The 17,449-nt window shown below is 44.5% G+C and overlaps 1 protein-coding gene across 2 annotated transcripts in view; it reads left to right on the plus strand.

Annotated features, from left to right (window-relative positions):
- The first annotated feature begins 7,405 nt into the window (after positions 1-7,405).
- FBXO31 (F-box protein 31) overlaps positions 7,406-17,449 on the plus strand; it is a 39,903-nt gene continuing 29,859 nt past the window's right edge. For both annotated transcript variants that reach the window (XM_068528775.1, XM_068528776.1), the window contains exon 1: positions 7,406-7,761. In XM_068528775.1, coding sequence (XP_068384876.1) covers positions 7,413-7,761 — 349 coding nt within the window. In that variant the 5' untranslated portion in view covers positions 7,406-7,412. The remainder of the gene's footprint in view (positions 7,762-17,449) is intronic.

Raw genomic sequence — 17,449 nt, forward strand, 5'->3', positions numbered from 1 at the left:
TTCTCAGTCTCCGACTCGTGTGTAAGAGCGCAATACTAATTTAGAACTCCAAGTGTTTTCTGAGGAGCAAATGAAAGGGGCCTGGTAGAATCTAGATCACTATGCAACGTTTAGTTATCAAGTCAGTTATTGCCCAACTCAAACATCTGATAAACATGTATCTGAATGAACAGCACGTGATTCTTCGGCTGTTTTTGCTCTTTAATATTTAATACTTTGTAAGTATTTTCCCCTTTTTGAGTTTGTAAAAGCCTTTCTTATAATGTCTGTTTCATAAAGTAATTGGATTGTGCTAATATACAGTTATTATACAAACATACAAAACCTACTAAAATATATTTCTCAAAGGGGTTCCAATGCACCTGGAATTTCTTTCTTTACAGAGTAGCCAAGTATCTTGTATAATTATCTGCCAGAACAATGATGTTAGTTGTAGCTCTGTACTGTGCCACTATTTACAAAAGAAAAGTGCATTTGTGTATGTCACTTTCCCAGGTTTTTTTTTTCTCCTCTTTCTGTCACAGTTCTTTACCTTGAAAAATCTCTAATAGTGTACAGTTAATAAAGATGACTTAAACATTCTGTCTGCTTTCCAATGTTCCAAAGGAAGGTTTTAAGCTCCAAGTGTACTATCTTGGTTGTTTTTTATTTATTCTGTGAAGATGGGGGGGAGAAAAATCCAGTAAGTGTACCTACCTTCTGCCAGACACAAAATGATCAGTTTCGAAGTCTTAAATGAGAGTGTGGACTGTGTATTGCTTTCTTTTCTGGGTTTTTATGATATTGAGTATTGACTGGTGAGTGCTTTTTTGGCTTAATTGCTAGTTTGTAAGAAATGGACTTTTTGTTCCCTTGCTGGACAACTGTTCCAAATGCAAGAGGACTGAAAAAAAAATCGATATCAGGCATATGGAGCTGGGGGGAGGGGAAGGAGAGTTTCATATTTTCCTAGTCCCTTAGGCATCCATAAAGCTTTACCAAATAACCTCAGGCCTTGGGTTCACTGCCCCAGGGATTACCTCAAGGGCTGTGATAGAGATGGGACAGGATTACTCTTTGTTATTTTCAAGTACTGAAGTCCACATTTACAATGATTGCTATGCTCTTATCTTCACTTCCTACTTGAATCTAAAACCACACTTCCCTATAGGTGTCTCAGAAAATCATCCAAAGCAGTTGGTGTGTAAAGGTGTCTCATGAGCATGTAAGAACAACATATTGAAATAAAATATAAATTATATTTAAAGTTTACTAATTTAGTCATATGCAAATAAATATCAATTAAGAAGTACCGTAACTTCGTGTAAAATTTGAAAACAAGTGTGCTTGAGTGTATGTGAAAAATTTCATGTGCCCCCAGATTGCAGTTTTGTTTTTGTTTATTTTTGGCTGCGCCATGTGGCATGAGGGATCTTAGTTCCCTGACCAGGGATGGAACCCGTGCCCCCTGCAGTGGAACCGCAGAGTCTTAACCACTGGACCACCAGGGAAATCCCCCCAGATTGCAGTTTAATATACGTTCGACATAGTAAATGATATTCAGAGTGGTAAATTAATATCATCATGATCTATTTTAACCTAGTTAATATAGAATAGTACGATTTATTTTTAAACGATTAACAAATATTACTCTTCTTTGAAATAATCCACATAAAGTAGAAAAGACCGCATCTGTCATGTGAATTTATGCAGTGTTTTCTCCAGAAATCTCACGGTACTTTTTTTTTTTTTTTTTTAATATTTATTTATTTATATTTTTGGCTGTGTTGGGTCTTCGTTTCTGTGCGAGGGCTTTCTCTAGTTGCGGCGAGTAGGGGCCACTCTTCATCGCGGTGCGCGGGCCTCTCACCATCGTGGCCTCTCTTGTTGCGGAGCACAGGCTCCAGACGCGCAGGCTCAGTAGTTGTGGCTCACGGGCCCAGTTGCTCCGCAGCATGTGGGATCTTCCCAGACCAGGGCTCGAACCCGTGTCCCCTGCATTGGCAGGCAGATTCGCAACCACTGCGCCACCAGGGAAGCCCTCTCATGGTACTTTTAAGCTATTAAATAATCATTCTAGAAAGCCAAGCAGTGTCAGTTTTAAGTAACTCTTGCCCTATTTCTTTCTATAAGGTAACAGCTAGAAATTGAATATGATGTCCCAGCATTAGTGAAGTAACATGCTGTAAATCGTGCTGTCTCGCTATTTCTAAGAATCTGTTAAACGAGGCATGAAAAATAAAAAAACAAAACAGAAGGCATGAAACATTAACCGGCAGTGCAGAACATGTTAGGGTTATTTTGCCACACTCAGTATGGAGGGCAAGTCACACTGAGAGTTAGTTCAGCTCTTCAGGCCTGCCCGGCCTGTCCTGCCTCTCTTCTTTCTGATTGGGAAAGATATTCCACCCTCCTTGTTGTCTGGGACACTATTGGCCGGTGGTCCAATCAGTCTTGTGTCATCTCTACTGTTTAGCTAAAGTAAACAAACAAGTATTGCTCAAGAGCGGTGTTCCCGCTATTCTAGGAAAGGACTCAGCCAGGAGGGTTTTGCAGTTGATGCTCCGTAGCTTGCAGTCTTTCGGGAGTGTCTTCGCTGGGTCCAGGAGGGATTGTCCGAAGCGAGAAAGGCACCATGTGGGAGTGCTTCCTCTCCCAGGATGCTCTGGCTCTGGTGTGCAACTTCAGAAACCAGCACACTGGTACATGCAGGAAAGTGATCTCAAATCACTCCTAAAACCTAACATTGTCTCTTAAGTGAGTGTGTAACAACTAATGGAGCTGGCAGGCATTCCACAGGGTTTTTTCTCTTTTGTAGTTTTTTGCATGTTTAATTCCAAACAAATTCTGAAGGATTGCTATTTTTCCAGCTTTTTGCCCATGTATGGGACTAAAGGATGTAATCATTCAGACTCTTCTTTCGCACCTCAAACCTCTTGTTTAGCCTTTGAATATTTTCCCTTCTTTCCATTCACCTTGACTGTTTCTTTTTTTTTTTTTGATGTACTTTTTTAAAAAAAATTTTTAATTTAATTTAATTTAGTTTTATTTATTTATTTATGGCTGTGTTGGGTCTTCGTTTCTGTGCGAGGGCTTTCTCTAATTGCGGCAAGTGGGGGCCACTCTTCATCGCAGTGCGCGGGCCTCTCACTATCGCGGCCTCTCTTGTTGCGGAGCACAAGCTCCAGACGCGCAGGCTCAGTAATTGTGGCTCACGGGCCTAGTTGCTCCGCGGCATGTGGGATCTTCCCAGACCAGGGCTCGAACCCGTGTCCCCTGCATTGGCAGGCAGATTCTCAACCACTGCGCCACCAGGGAAGCCCAACTGTTTCTTCTGAGCAGTGGGCAAGATGCCATTTTTTCACATCTGGATTCTGAGAACCAGCATGGGGAAAGTTAACAGGGTTTTCTTAAGTTCAAGAACTACTACTTTCAGGGGCAACTTGAAAGAACTACTACTTTTGAGGCAACCAATTGAAAAATGTCTCGTCCTGTACTCTACTAATTTCCTTAGTTGTTATCAGTTCTCACTAACAAAGAGTTCATTCTTATATTCCTGACATAGTGTTAAAACAAATGATCTCTTGGTGCAGCTGCTGTGGAGGACAGTATGGAGGTTTCTCAAAAAATTAAAAATAGAACTACCATATGACCCAGCAGTTCCACTCCTGGATATATGTCTGAAAAAACCCCACTAATTCGAAAAGATATATGCACCCCAATGTTCATAGCAGCATTATTTACAATTGCCAAGATATGGAAGCAACCTAAATGTCCATCAAGAGATGAATGGATAAAGATGTGATATATATACGTATATATATATGTGTATATATATATGTATATATATATATATGTATACACACACACACACACACACAATGGAATACTACTCAGCCATAAAAAAGAGCAAAATTTTGCCATTTGCAGCAACATAGATGGATTGGAGGGCATTATGCTAAGTGAAATAAGCCAGACAAAGACAAATACTGTATGATATCACTTACACGTGGTATAAGTAAAAAATACAACAAACTAGGCAGCTACTCACCTGAGTCTGCCCACTCTCCCACTGAGATGGTACTTTCGCTTAGTAAATCCTCACTTTGCTTTCTTGAAAAAAAATAATTAAATTAAAAATACAAGAAACTAGGCAGCTACTTACCTGAGTCTGCCCACTCTCCCACTGAGATGGTACTTTCGCTTAATAAATTCTCACTTTGCTTTCTTGAAAAAAAATAATTAAATTAAAAATACAACAAACTAGTGAACATAACAAAAGAGAAGCAGACTCACAGATACAGAGAACAAACTAGTGGTTACCACTGGGGGGGCAATATAGGAGTGGGAGAGAGGGAGGCACACATTTTTGGGTGTCAGACAGGCTCAAGGATGTATTGTACAACACGGGGAATAGAGCCAAAATTTTGTTAATAACTGGAAATAAAAAGTAAGCCTTAAAATTGTATAAAATTTTTAAAAATTTCCATAAAAAAGGGCATCTTCTATCTAGGTTTTCCTCATTTATGAATGTATCCTCCTTAGCGTTCTTTGTAAGGGATACAGTTCTATATAAGGGTCTGTAAAAGTTTCAAGGACACAAAGCTTTCAGGGTTCAATGTGTAATAGTTCTCTGCTACAGCCTAACTCTTCCCCTCTGGTTCCTCTCCACCGATGTGGATTACCCAAGCTCTCACGGCTATCCTTTTCTTTCTGTTCTGATGGTCAGCACAAATTCCATCCTTTCACACCTTTGTGGGTTATTGTACACAGCCTTCTGTTGTTCCTGCTGTCAAGAATACATAGATTTAGAGGTATCTTTTCACTGAATTATGCATTATTCAAATTATGAACATACATTAACCATTCTTCTAAAGATGGAAATTTTTGTACATTTTAATGTACTCTAAACTGTATTTTATTAATAGGACCTGCGAATACTGTATTTTATTAATAGGAGACTACTGTATTTTATTAATTGGTGAATACTGTATTTTATTAATAGGACCTAGTAGGGAGTAGATAGATTTAAAAAACAAACTGATTGAAATATATAACAGCAAAGCTCATGCTTTACAATCTATGGATCCACACAGAACATAGAGTGTAGGTTAGTCAGGCATTCTATAAATATTTATTACATTAGTTAATGCATTTCTGTTTGCTGGGAGACTTCCTAGCTTGGATGGTTCAGGTGATAAATAAACTAGTCTTCTCTAAATCTGGTTCACGTTCCTCACTTTTTAGCCTTCTAGCCAGTTTATCATTTGTTCCTTTTTCATTGAACAAACATTTAGTCAGTACACATTTGCCGGTTACATGATGTGTGTTAGCAGGTCTATCATGTGACAGGAGATACATCTAGTAAGGCTGCTACCAAAGGAAGCAAATGTTTGTAATAAAACAAATGATGGTGCTGTAATAAAGGGACATTCTGAGAAGGGGTGGCTGTTTACTGGCACAGACTGGGGAGAGGGTTCTCCTGGCAGAGGAGACAGCTTGAACAAGGGGCAGACATGGTGAGTTTCAGTGGAGACAGGAGATGATGCCAGACTGGGAGGTTAGGACAGGATTGTGAGGTACTTTGTGTGATGTGATAAGAAGTCAATGGAGCCATTAAATATTTCTAAATAGGTGAGTGATGCTTTTGTTTATGTGTTGCTATTTGCAGGAAGAGAGTTCTGATAACAGGGTGGAGGACAGTTTGAAAAACCGTTGAGATACAGGGAGGGCAGTTACATGTTTTTCTTTTTTTTTTTTGAGTGCGGAGTCTTTTTTTTTTTGAAAATTTATTTATTTTTATTTTTGGCTGTGTTGGGTCTTCGTTGCTGCGCGCGGGCTTTTCTCTAGTTGCGGCGAGCAGGGGCTACTCTTCGTTGCGGTGCGCAGGCTTCTCGTTGGGTGGCTTCTTTTGTTGCGGAACATGGGCTCTAGGCGCGCGGGCTTCAGTAGTTGTGGCACGTGGGCTCAGTAGTGTGGCTCGCGGGCTCTAGAGCGCAGGTTCAGTAGTTGTGGGGCACGGGCTTAGCTGCTCCGTGGCATGTGGGATCTTCCCGGACCAGGGATCGAACCCGTGTCCCCTGCATTGGCAGGCAGATTCTTAACCACTGCGCCACAAGGGAAGTCCCTACATGTTGTTTTTCAGTTGCCTGGAGCTGAGATGGTCAAGGTTTGAAGCACAGAATGGTTACTTCTGTCAGAAGATGAACTTCCCCGTTTATGGGATTCTGTGGACTGGGGTAGGCAGCCCTCTCTTCCGCTTGGAGACCTCCTTAGGGAGGTAGTGAATAGCCAGGACCTTGTGGAGGCTGGGCCCAGGGAACTGCGCGGTCACTATTTTCTATTTGAGTAGAAATAGAAACACTGACCAGAATGGGGTGGTCTGTGGATTCTTAACTTCCTTTTGGGCTCTGGTTAGTCTTCCTTTTGGGCTCCTGAAGGGCTCTCCAGCACTTCAGGGCATCGAAGTCGGTCTTGACCAGAAAGGAGTTGGGCCCACCCAGGCGGAGACTCCTATAATCCTGTAATCTTGTAATCACATCCATACCCTTGGCCCTACTCTCTGGTCAGTTTCTTGTTATCAGTGCTCCTTAAGGTGAAGCCACTGTCAGGAGAAGGTCTGCACATTCTCCACCCCCGCCCTAGGCCCCAGTCAGCCTGCAGAACCCAGTAAATAAGGTAACTAGGGCACAGCAAGATCAGACAGACTACACACCTAGCGTGAAGTTCTTGGGGTCCTCTGGGGAGTTCTGGTGGGCTCCTCCAGGCCTTCCTGGGAGGTCCTCGGAGCAGTGTCCTCTGGGCTTTCCTGGAGGATTCTTCATGGAAGGATGCTGGGGGTGGTTCTTGGGGGGCTACTTTGGGCCTTCCTGGGGGGTTCCGCGGGGGCCCTTCGGACCTTCCTGGGGCATTCTGGGTTGGGGGGAGGTGCCCCGTAGGGTGTTCGGGGCTGATCTCAGGAAGAGCGCGTCAGCCCCATACTCGGGAGGTGGTAAGTTCGGCCCTCACACCCGACAGCGCGCCATTTGCTGCCCAGGCGCCGGTCCCCCCGGGGGTCGTGGGGTCGTGGGGCCGCGGGGAGACGGTCCCAATGACACGGGGAGGGCGGGGGTAGGCGGGAGGCGTTCGGGTTCGGCCCAGGTCTTTGCAGGTCCCCCCTAGTGGGCGGGGCCAAGCCCTAGACGGCGAGGTCGCCTATGCATTGGGGGCGTGGCTTGAAAGTAGGGAGGGGCGTGGCTCGAACCCCAGGGGCGTGCCTTGCTTTTTTGGGGCAGGGGCTCGGATCCTCCGGAGGGCGGGGCTCGGCTCTCCAGGGGGCGGGGTTCGACTCTCACCGGGGCGGGGATAGGCTCCCTTGCTGGTGGGGCGGGGCTCGGCTCTGTGGCGGCGCGTGCGCACCGGCGGCGGCGGCGCGGCGGCCGTCAGTCGCCGGTATGGCGGTGTGCGCTCGCCTCTGCGGCGTGGGCCCGTCGCGGGGATGCCGGCGCCGCCAGCAGCGCCGGGGCCCGGCCGAGGCGGCAGCGGCCGACAGCGAGCCGGACACGGACCCCGAGGAAGAGCGCATCGAGGCGGGCGCGGCGGCGCTGGCCGGGGCGGGGGGCGGCCGGAGCGCGGGCCCCTCGTCGCCCCCACGCTGCTCGCTGCTGGAGCTGCCGCCCGAGCTGCTTGTGGAGATCTTCGCTTCGCTGCCCGGCACCGACTTGCCCAGCCTGGCCCAGGTCTGCACCAAGTTCCGGCGCATCCTGCACACCGACACCATCTGGAGGCGGCGCTGCCGGGAGGGTAAGTGCGTCGGGGCGGGGCCTGGTGGAGGGGGCTTGGCCGGGGGAAGCTCTGGGCGGGGTCACCACGGGCTCTGGAAGGGCACCTGCCTCGGAACGGGGCTCCAGGGGGAGGGTCCCGGCCGCCGGGGCGTGCTGTGACCCCGGGGGGCCCTGCCACAGACCCGGGACCGCGGGTTCCGGGCGCGGTGGAGTTCCGGGTGGGCGGCGGACCGGGTTCTTCCTGCATGGGGTGCTCAGAGAGGGGTGAGGGGTCCCCCAGCTGCGGGGACCAGGACGCCGAGGGCAGTGACGCGAGCTGGGGCTGGGTTTAGGCCGGGGAGCAAGCTGACGTCTGTCCTTGGTCCCCAGTCCTTGGGGGCGGAGCTGACGGGAACGATGAGGGTGAACTTGAATAGTTAGGGGAGCCCGAGGGTTTGGAGTGTCTCCTGAGGGCGAGGACCTGGTCTGTGGAGCGGTGGGTGGAGCCGGGCAGTGCTGCAGGGGGCTAATGCCCCCCTCAGGGATGGTGGTGGCCGAAGTGAGGATAGTGAGTAGTTTTGTAACAAATCCCAGGAAGAAAGCTTTACCTATTCCACAGTTCAAGTCTCTCTCTTCATTTAAATGTTGATAGATCTCTGATGTTCAGTAAGCTCTCATGTTTTGGTAAAAACAATAGGTAAGAAAAAAAAATCAAACAGTGAAGGACAACAAAGGGAAGAGAGTAAAATATCTTCCGGGACCCCTGCAATCAAAGATAAGCCACTCTTAAAATTTTGGAAAAATTTAGTATAAAAAATCTTCATAGTGTTCCACTGTCTATGTATGCCACAGACTAGTCCCTTACTGATAGACTTTTAAGTTTGCAGTTTTTTCTTGCTGTAAACAGTGCTATCAAGAGTGCCTTTGTGCATTTTATAGGAGTTCATGGGACTTACATGTACCTTTTAGAACTTCTGAGATTATCTTCTTGGAGTGTACTTCCCAAAGTGGGGTTGTAGGGGCAGTAGGGTGTGCACGCTGATAACACCTTAGGTACTCATTGCCCAGCTGTTGGTATTTGCACCCCCAGGAAGACTGCATGAGAAGGCCGCTTTCCCGAAATCCTTCCCAGCAGGGGATCAGTCAGTCATCTTCTTTCTGCCATGAGGCTCAGTGGTCAAGACTGATTTGTAATCTGTTTATCTGCTCTGAGATCCTGAAGACGCTGCTTCACCTTCCCAAGTGTTATTGGCAAGTGCTGCTCCCATAGGGTGACTTTGAGGGTTAAATGGCATGATGCAGATGAAGCCCTCACCCCCTAAATGGTTATGATGCTTCTTGGCCATTTTAATTTCACCTCTTGTGAATTCCCTGTTTGTGTTTTGTTTTGGTTTTTTTGGTCTCTTTTTTTCTTAGGGAGTTTATTTTGTCTTAAAAATTAGTAAGAGGACTTCCCTGGTGGCGCAGTGGTTAAGAATCCACCTGCCAATGCAGGGGACACGGGTTCGAGCCCTGGCCCGGGAAGATCCCACATGCTGCTGAGCAACTAAGCCCGTGCGCCACAACTACTGAGCCTGTGCTCTAGAGCCCATGAGCCACAACTACTGAAGCCTGTGTGCCTAGAGCCCGTGCTCCGCAACAAGAGAAGCCACCGCAATGAGAAGCCCCGCAACAAAGAGTAGCCCCCACTCGCCGCAACTAGAGAAAGCCTGCGCACAGCAACAAAGACCCAACACAGCCAAAAATAAATAAATAAATAAACTTATTTTAAAAAAAAAAAAAAAAATTAGTAAGAGCTCGTTGAATATTAGCAGTATTTGTTTTTTTTTTTTTTATGTTGAGGTAAGTTCCCTCTATCCCCACTTACTGGAGAGTTTTTAATCATAAATGGGTGTTGAATTTTGTCAAAAGATTTTGCTGCATCTATTGAGATGATCATACGGGTTTTTTGTTTGGTTTTTAATTTATTTATTTTGTTCATTTATTTTGGGCTGCTTTGGGTCTTTGTTGCTGTGTGCAGGCTTCCTCTAGTTGCGGTGAGCGGGGGCTACTCTTTGTTGTGGGGTGGGGGCTTCTCATTGCGGTGGCTTCTCTTGTAGCGGAGCACGGGCTCTAGGGCACGTGGGCTTCAGTAGTTGTGGCATGCGGCCTCAGTAGTTGTGGCTGGCGGGCTCTAGAGCGCAGGCTCAGTAGTTGTGGCGCGTGGGCTTTGTTGCTCCGCGGCATGTTGGATCTTCCCAGACCAGGGCTCGAGCCTATGTCCTCTGCATTGGCAGGAGGAGTCTTAACTACTGCGCCACCCAGGAAGCCCGATCATATGGTTTTTATTCTTCAATTTGTTAATATGGTGTATCACATTGATTGATTTGCATATATTGAAGAATCCTTGCATCCCTGGGATAAATCCCACTTGATCATGGTGTATGATCCTTTTAATGTGTTGTTGGATTCTGTTTGCTAGTATTTTGTTGAGGATTTTTGCATCTATATTCATCAGTGATATTGGGCTGTAATTTTCTTTTTTTGTAGTATCTTTGTCTGGTTTTGGTATCAGGGTGATGGTGGCCTCATAGAATGAGTTTGGGAGTGTTCCTTCCTCTGCAATTTTTTGGAAGAGTTTGAGAAGGATGGGTGTTAGCTCTTCTCTAAATGTTTGATAGAATTCACCTGTGAAGCCATCTGGTCCTGGACTTTTGTTTGTTGGAAGATTTTTAATGACAGTTTCAATTTCATTACTTGTGATTGGTCTGTTCGTATTTTCTATTTCTTCCTGGTTCAGTCTTGGAAGGTTATACCTTTCTAAGAATTTGTCCGTTTCTCCCAGGTTGTCCATTTTATTGGCATAGAGTTGCCTGTAGTAGTCTCTTATGATGCTTTGTATTTCTGCGGTGTCCATTGTAACTTCTCCTTTTTCATTTCAAATTTTATTGATTTGAGTCCTCTCCCTCTTTTTCTTGATGCGTCTGACTAAAGGTTTATCAATTTTGTTTATCTTCTTAAAGAACCAGCTTTTAGTTTTATTGACCTTTGCTATTGCTTTCTTTGTTTCTGTTTCATTTATTTCTGCTCTGATCTTTATGATTTCTTTCCTTCTGCTAACTTTGGGTTTTGTTTGTTCTTCTTTCTCTAGTTCCTTTAGGTGTAACGTTAGATTGTTTACTTGAGATTTTTCTTGTTTCTTGAGGTAGGCTTGTATAGCTATAAACTTCCCTCTTAGAACTGCTTTCGCTGCATCCCATAGGTTTTGGGTCGTCGTGTTTTCATTGTCATTTGTCTCTAGGTATTTTTTTATTTCCTCTTTGATTTCTTCAGTGATCTCTTGGTTATTTAGTAATGTATTGTTTAGCCTCCATTTGTTTGTGTTTTTTACATTTTTTTCCCTGTAATTTATTTCTAATCTCATAGCATTGTGGTCGGAAAAGATGCTTGATATGATTTAAATTTTCTTAAATTCACTGAGGCTTGATTTGTGACCCAAGATGTGATCTATCCTGGAGAATGTTCCGTGTGCACTTGAGAAGAAAGTGTAATCTGCTGTTTTCAGATGGAATGTGCTATAAATATCAATTAAATCTATCTGATCTATCGTGTCATTTAAAGCTTGTGTTTCCTAATTAATTTTCTGTTTGGATGATCTGTCCATTGGTGTAAGTGAGGTGTTAAAGTCCCCCACTATTATTGTATTACTATTAATTTCCTCTTTATAGCTGTTAGCATTTGCCTTATGTATTGAGGTACTCCTTTGCTGGGTGCATATATATTTATACTTGTTATATCTTCTTCTTGGATTGATCCCTTGATCATTATGTAGTGTCCTTCCTTGTCTCTTGTAACATTCTTTATTTTAAAGTCTATTTTATCTTATATGAGTATAGCTACTCCAGTTTTCTTTTGATTTCCATTTGCTTGGAATATCTTTTTCCATCCCCTCACTTTCAGTCTGTATGTGTCCCTAGGTCTGAAGTGGGTCTCTTGTAGACAGCATATATATGGGTCTTGTTTTTGTATCCATTCAGTGAGCCTGTGTCTTTTGGTTGGAGCGTTTAATCCATTCACATTTAAGGTAATTATCGGTATGTATGTTACTATTACTATTTTCTTAATTGTTTTGGGTTTGTTTTTGTACGTCCTTTTCTTCTCTCTTGTTTTTTTACATTTAAAAAAAAAATTATTTATTTATTTATTTATTTATTTTTGGCTGCGTTGGGTCTTCGTTGCTGCGCATGGGCTTTCTCTAGTTGTGGTGTGTGGGCTTCTCAGTGTGGTGGCTTCTGCTGTTGCAGAGCGTGGGCTCTAGGTGTGCGGGCTTCAGTAGTTGTAGCATGTGGGCTCAGTAGTTGTGGCTCACAGGCTCTAGAGCGCAGGCTCAGTAGTTGTGGCGCACGGGCTTAGTTGCTCCACGGCATGTGGGATCTTCCCGGACCAGGGCTCGAACCCGTGTCCCCTGCATTGGCAGGTGGATTCTTAACCACTGCGCCACCAGGGAAGTCCCTTTTCTTCTCTTGTTTCCCACTTAGAGAAGTTCCTTTAGCATTTGTTGTAGAGCTGGTTTGGTGGTGCTGAATTCTCTTAGCTTTTGCTTGTCTGTAAAGCTTGCCGGGTAGAGTAATCTTGGTTGTAGGTTCTTCCCTTTCATCACTTTTAATATATCATGCCACTCCCTTCTGGCTTGTAGAGTTTCTGCTGAGAAATCAGCTGTTCACCTTATGGGAGTTCCCTTGTATGTTATTTGTCATTTTTCCCTTGTTGCTTTTAATAATTTTTCTTTGTCTTTAATTTTTGTCAGTTTGATTACTATGTGTCTTGGTGTGTTTCTCCTTGGATTTATCCTGCCTGGAACTCTCTGTGCTTCCTGGACTTGGGTGGCTATTTCCTTTCCCATGTTACGGAAGTTTTCGACTATAATCTCTTCAAATATTTTCTCAGGTCCTTTCTCTCTCTCTTCTCCTTTTGGGACCGAATCATGCAAATGTTGGTGCGTTTAATGTTGTTCCAGAGGTCTCTTAGGCTGTCTTCATTTCTTTTCATTCTCTTTTCTTTGAATATTAGCAGTATTAACCTTTTGTCATCTATTTGGCAAGTGAGTTTCTTTTGACATTTTAAAATAGAGGCAAAGTGAGTTCCACCTTTTCATTTGCTTTGTTTTGCATTTTGTACACCTGTGAGACCCAGGTTCATCACAGATGTTCCTTTGTGGAGTTTCTCCATCAGTCAGCCAATCCTGTGTGGTGGTCTCCGGGTGTTGTCTCTGGGGAAACTGTAAGGTATGTAGCAAGAGAGAGTAACGGAAGACTTCTGTAAAATCAGAAAACTCAAAGGTATGCCACGTAGTAAAATTAACTGGAGGTACAGCTCAGGGCAAATTCTTAGAATTGCTAGTAGAAGCATAAGAAGTCCTCATGAAGATGTAGACAGACTTTGGGGGGCAGACAGAGAAGGACTCTTCAGTCCTTCTTTTCCTGCTTCTGTGCTTCTCAGTTCAGCTTTCCTGGGACAGCAGACACCGTGACGGTAGGATCAAGGTCTCTTCTTCACCAAGGTGGCTTAGCAGCTAGGAGAATTTTCACTTTGAGAAATTAAAAAAATGAAAACAAACATGGTAAAACAGGCATATTCCTAGTCATCCCCAATAAATAACAGTTAAGTCTTCTGTCATATTTGCTTTTGAAATCTCTACCTTTTTTAAAAGAAAACCTCTCAGCCAGCATTTAAGTCCCTCCTGATCACCCCTCTCCTTCCCACTCCCAAGAAGCAACCACTATTGTGGATTGAGTTTACTTGTATATACATACTCCTGTAACATCCCCAATGTATAATATTGTTTTATGGTACTTTAATTTTAAGAAATATATCATACCATAAGTATTGTGCATCTGCCTTTTCCCCCTGTCAACTTGTGTTTTTAAATTCTGTCCACGTTAATACGTTTAAGTCTGGTTCAGTCTTCTTGAACACTATGTGGTGGTTCATAATTTGAAGAGGCCACATGTGTTCCTTTGCTCATTTTTATTTTTTTCATACAGTGTACACAGTGTTACAGCGAACAAGCTCTTACGTGTCTTCAGATGCAGATAAATTTGTAAATTTCTCTAAGGAATATATCCAGAAGTGGTGTTGCCGGGGTAGTGGGCTGTGAGATTTGCAGTTTTACTAGATGCTGACCAGTTATTTTTTTGGAGTGATTCTTCACTCCAAATATAACATAGTTGTATTTTCCTCTTTGCACACCTGTCACGAGGGTGTGCACAGGCAAGTCACCGAAAATGACAGGAATGCTCTGTGTTTATTCACAAAGTAGCTGTCTCTGTGGTCTGGGTTCTTTAAGTTATCTCATTTAATCCAATGTCCTCTAAATTCTTTCTGGTCTGAATGATTCATTTCTAAAAATCTGTGTCAATCTGGGTGAGAAACAACATCTCATTTTAATTTGCAGATGGCTGATAACTCGTGAAGATGCATATTTAAGAAATAAAATTATAGGCAATTTGGATTTCTCTTATTTGCGTATCCTTAATCTTTGCCCTTTTTCTCTATCGTTATTTTTTCTTATTGATTTGTGGGTTTTATTTATTTAATCTGGGTCGATTTCTGTTTAATATATGCAAAACATTTTCTCATAGTCAACAGTCCTTTGCTTTTTTTTTTTTTAATTTACTTATTATTTATTTATTTTTGGCTGTGTTGGGTCTTCGTTTCTGTGCGAGGGCTTTCTCTAGTTGTGGCAAGCGGGGGCCACTCTTCATTGCGGTGCGCGGGCCTCTCACTATCGCGGCCTCTCTTGTTGCGGAGCACAGGCTCCAGACGCGCAGGCTCAGTAGTTGTGGCTCACGGGCCTAGTTGCTCCACGGCATGTGGAATCTTCCCAGACCAGGTCTCGAACCCGTGTCCCCTGCATTAGCAGGCAGATTCTCAACCACTGCGCCACCAGGGAAGCCCAGTCTTTTGCTTTTTAACTTCATTTACAGTGACTTTTGCAAAAGTTACCGCTTTAGTCAAAGTGACTTTTGCAAAAGTTACAGCGTTAATCAAAGTTACGCACTTTTAACTTTGGGTTTTAGTAATCATTGTCGTCCCGAGGTTTTGAAGGTCTTCAGTTTCACTAGTTCATTTTGGTAGCTTTCATTTCCAGCTCATCTGGGTCCAACATTGGATGGTTGGCAGTTCCGTGTGTCATTCATAGGCATCTCATAGGGTTAGTCTAATTATGACTGGAATATGTATAATAATAGTCGTGTGTGAGACAAGTCTGATCTTATTTCCCTGTGCCCCAAACTTCTTCCATCCCGAAGTAGACATTTGGTTATGGTGGGTGTTAAGGCCAAAGTCATGTCCACAGAGGCAGAAACCAAAGTGCTCCCAGCCTTGGTGAGCAAGAGGTGGGTGGTCCTAGCCCAGCAGGTTTCCTGGCCCAGAAGCTCCAGGTCCGGCCCTGACACGGCACGATGGTGCTTCCATTTGTTAGTGTCTTGGGAAGGTGAGTGAGACGTTAGTGAGTCTGCACGTTTACTACTCAGTGTTTACACGTTTGCTTTCTGTATTTTGATAATTGGGTTTCCCAGAGGAGAAGACAAGCCACAGAAAGGGGCACAGGGAGGAGGGTGCCACGCACCTCTGTTTTATTGCTTCAGAGCGTTTTGGGCCGTGATGGACTTCCAGGGCACGGGCAGGGTGAGCATGTCAGTGGCTCGTCGTAAAATGAGAGGATGACTCAGGGGCAGGGGTGGGTAGGGACACTACAAACTTAAAATGAGAAGGCTTTATAGCGCTTGGTGAGAATCTCACAATTTTCAGTGTCCTAGCAATAATAAGTCAACAATAATAAATCAGTTGTTTTTATAGAATTTGGTCTTTTGAGCCCCCTGCCTGTTGGAGCTATTTGATTAACTATTTTCAGTGGTATTTCTGTGGGCGGGTGACAGAAAGTTGCTACTGAGAGGCCCAGTCTGTGCTCCTGTTTTGGGGGCAAATACACCAAATAGGCGCTATTTTCCCTCTTACAGGAAACCAAACCAGAGCAACCCCAGCTTGCAGGGTGGGCGTGGGGTCAGGAGCCGAGCAATGTTTTGATGCATCCCTCCTTTGGCTTCAGGCCTCCTGCAGTTACTGGCATGTGGGGTATAAATAAGCCATCATTTCTCAGAGCGTAGCGTAGAAGCCCAGTCTGTTCTTTGCCTTTGACCCAGAGGAGGCTTTTCTTGGTTAACACTTCACTGTTTAGTTGGTGAATTTTGAAATGCTGGCCGGTCTACCTGAGGCTAAGGCGTTTAGAAAATTCAGACCATGGTTCTAAATCAGAACATTCAAATAATAACAAAAGAAACATTTAAAAGCAAAGGAAATGCAAAGGAAATGCTCACACGTGTATTTTCCCTTCTACACCAAACTCTTAAATATTGAGACAGAGAGTGAGGTTTTGAATTTATAATATATAATTTGTCCATTTCTTCCCTTGATGGTAAGTGTTTTAATGACACCTGGAATAATATTTGTATAATATTTTGATCAGTTGTAAGTCTAAAGTGGGCTTAAATTCCATCATAATTAGAAATACCCTTTTCCCATAATGTATGAGCTTTATGACAGAAATCGGAAGTTAAAAACCAACATTTAATTTTGTATTTGCATGCAGAAGAAAACGCTTTCTATTCTGTTTGGTATGCTGATGTGAAATGTGAGAAATGTGGCTTTTGTTAAACATGGCTGAAATTGGAAGGGTCATCTTGGGAAGAGGTGAAATGGGCAAGTTGTTGGCTTTGAAGTCGGCTTTGGGCATATTTTATGTCTCTTGTTAAGCAGTTGCTTGTTGAGCCTTCCTGTTTTGGGGCTGGGGTGGGCGGTGTTGAAGTAGTAGAAGCGTACCTGCCTCAACCATGAGAAGAGGAAAGCAGGCCACCTCCTGGACATATAGCAGGCTCTCAGAATTGTAGGGAAACATTTATCCTTTTCTTCTGCTTTGCTGATTGTCAGGACTACAGTCTCTTTATTTTTGGAAGTCGAATCTCATCCGCTGCTTCACAGAGAAACCTAATCCTTCCGGTTAGCAAAGTAGGAAAGGGTAAAGGAAAACGGTGCCTCTGAGGGACATTGCTAACCTTAAAAAAGCGAGCTGGGAAGTTGACCTGGCCCCCAGAAAGCACCGAGTGAAGATTTCCCCTTGGCCATGTTTAATTGGACAGATATGGTTGCCTTGCCAGGAAGAACCGATGGGCCGTTTTCACTGTTTCACTGTGTTTGCAAAGTGATTACATAATGCATCTGAGGATCTTGGTTTGTCTTTCTGGCTGGAAAGAGTGTGCAAATACAAGGGCATCTTTGGGACTTTGGAGGGACAGGTGTCCTGTGAGAAACCCAGGACCGGTCAGGAGGCGACCTGGGTTCTAACTCATGAGTCAGCATCCATTGCCAGTGACACCCTCACTGTCCTCCCGGTGCTGATGGACAGGGGAGGAAACCCAGCATAGCCAAGCCTGTCTGCAGAGTATTAGTGGGGAGTTGAGAAGTGTCTGAAATCTGAGAAGGGGTCCGGGGTGAGGTGATGGCAGAGTCAGACTCTGCTTACCTCCTGGTCTCACGAGTGGGTGGCGAGACCGAGAGGGTGTGCGTGCACCAGGAAGAAGTGTCCGGGCATGACAGGTGGGCCTCAGCTGGAGTGGGGCTCCCTTGGCCAGGGATACCTGTCGTGGAGCTGGACAGGGTCCGCGTCCTCTGGCTGGCAGGGCGAGGCTTCT

Source organism: Eschrichtius robustus, chromosome 19 (genome assembly GCF_028021215.1).
Source record: "Eschrichtius robustus isolate mEscRob2 chromosome 19, mEscRob2.pri, whole genome shotgun sequence".
In the NCBI taxonomy this organism is placed as follows: Eukaryota; Metazoa; Chordata; class Mammalia; order Artiodactyla; family Eschrichtiidae; genus Eschrichtius; species Eschrichtius robustus.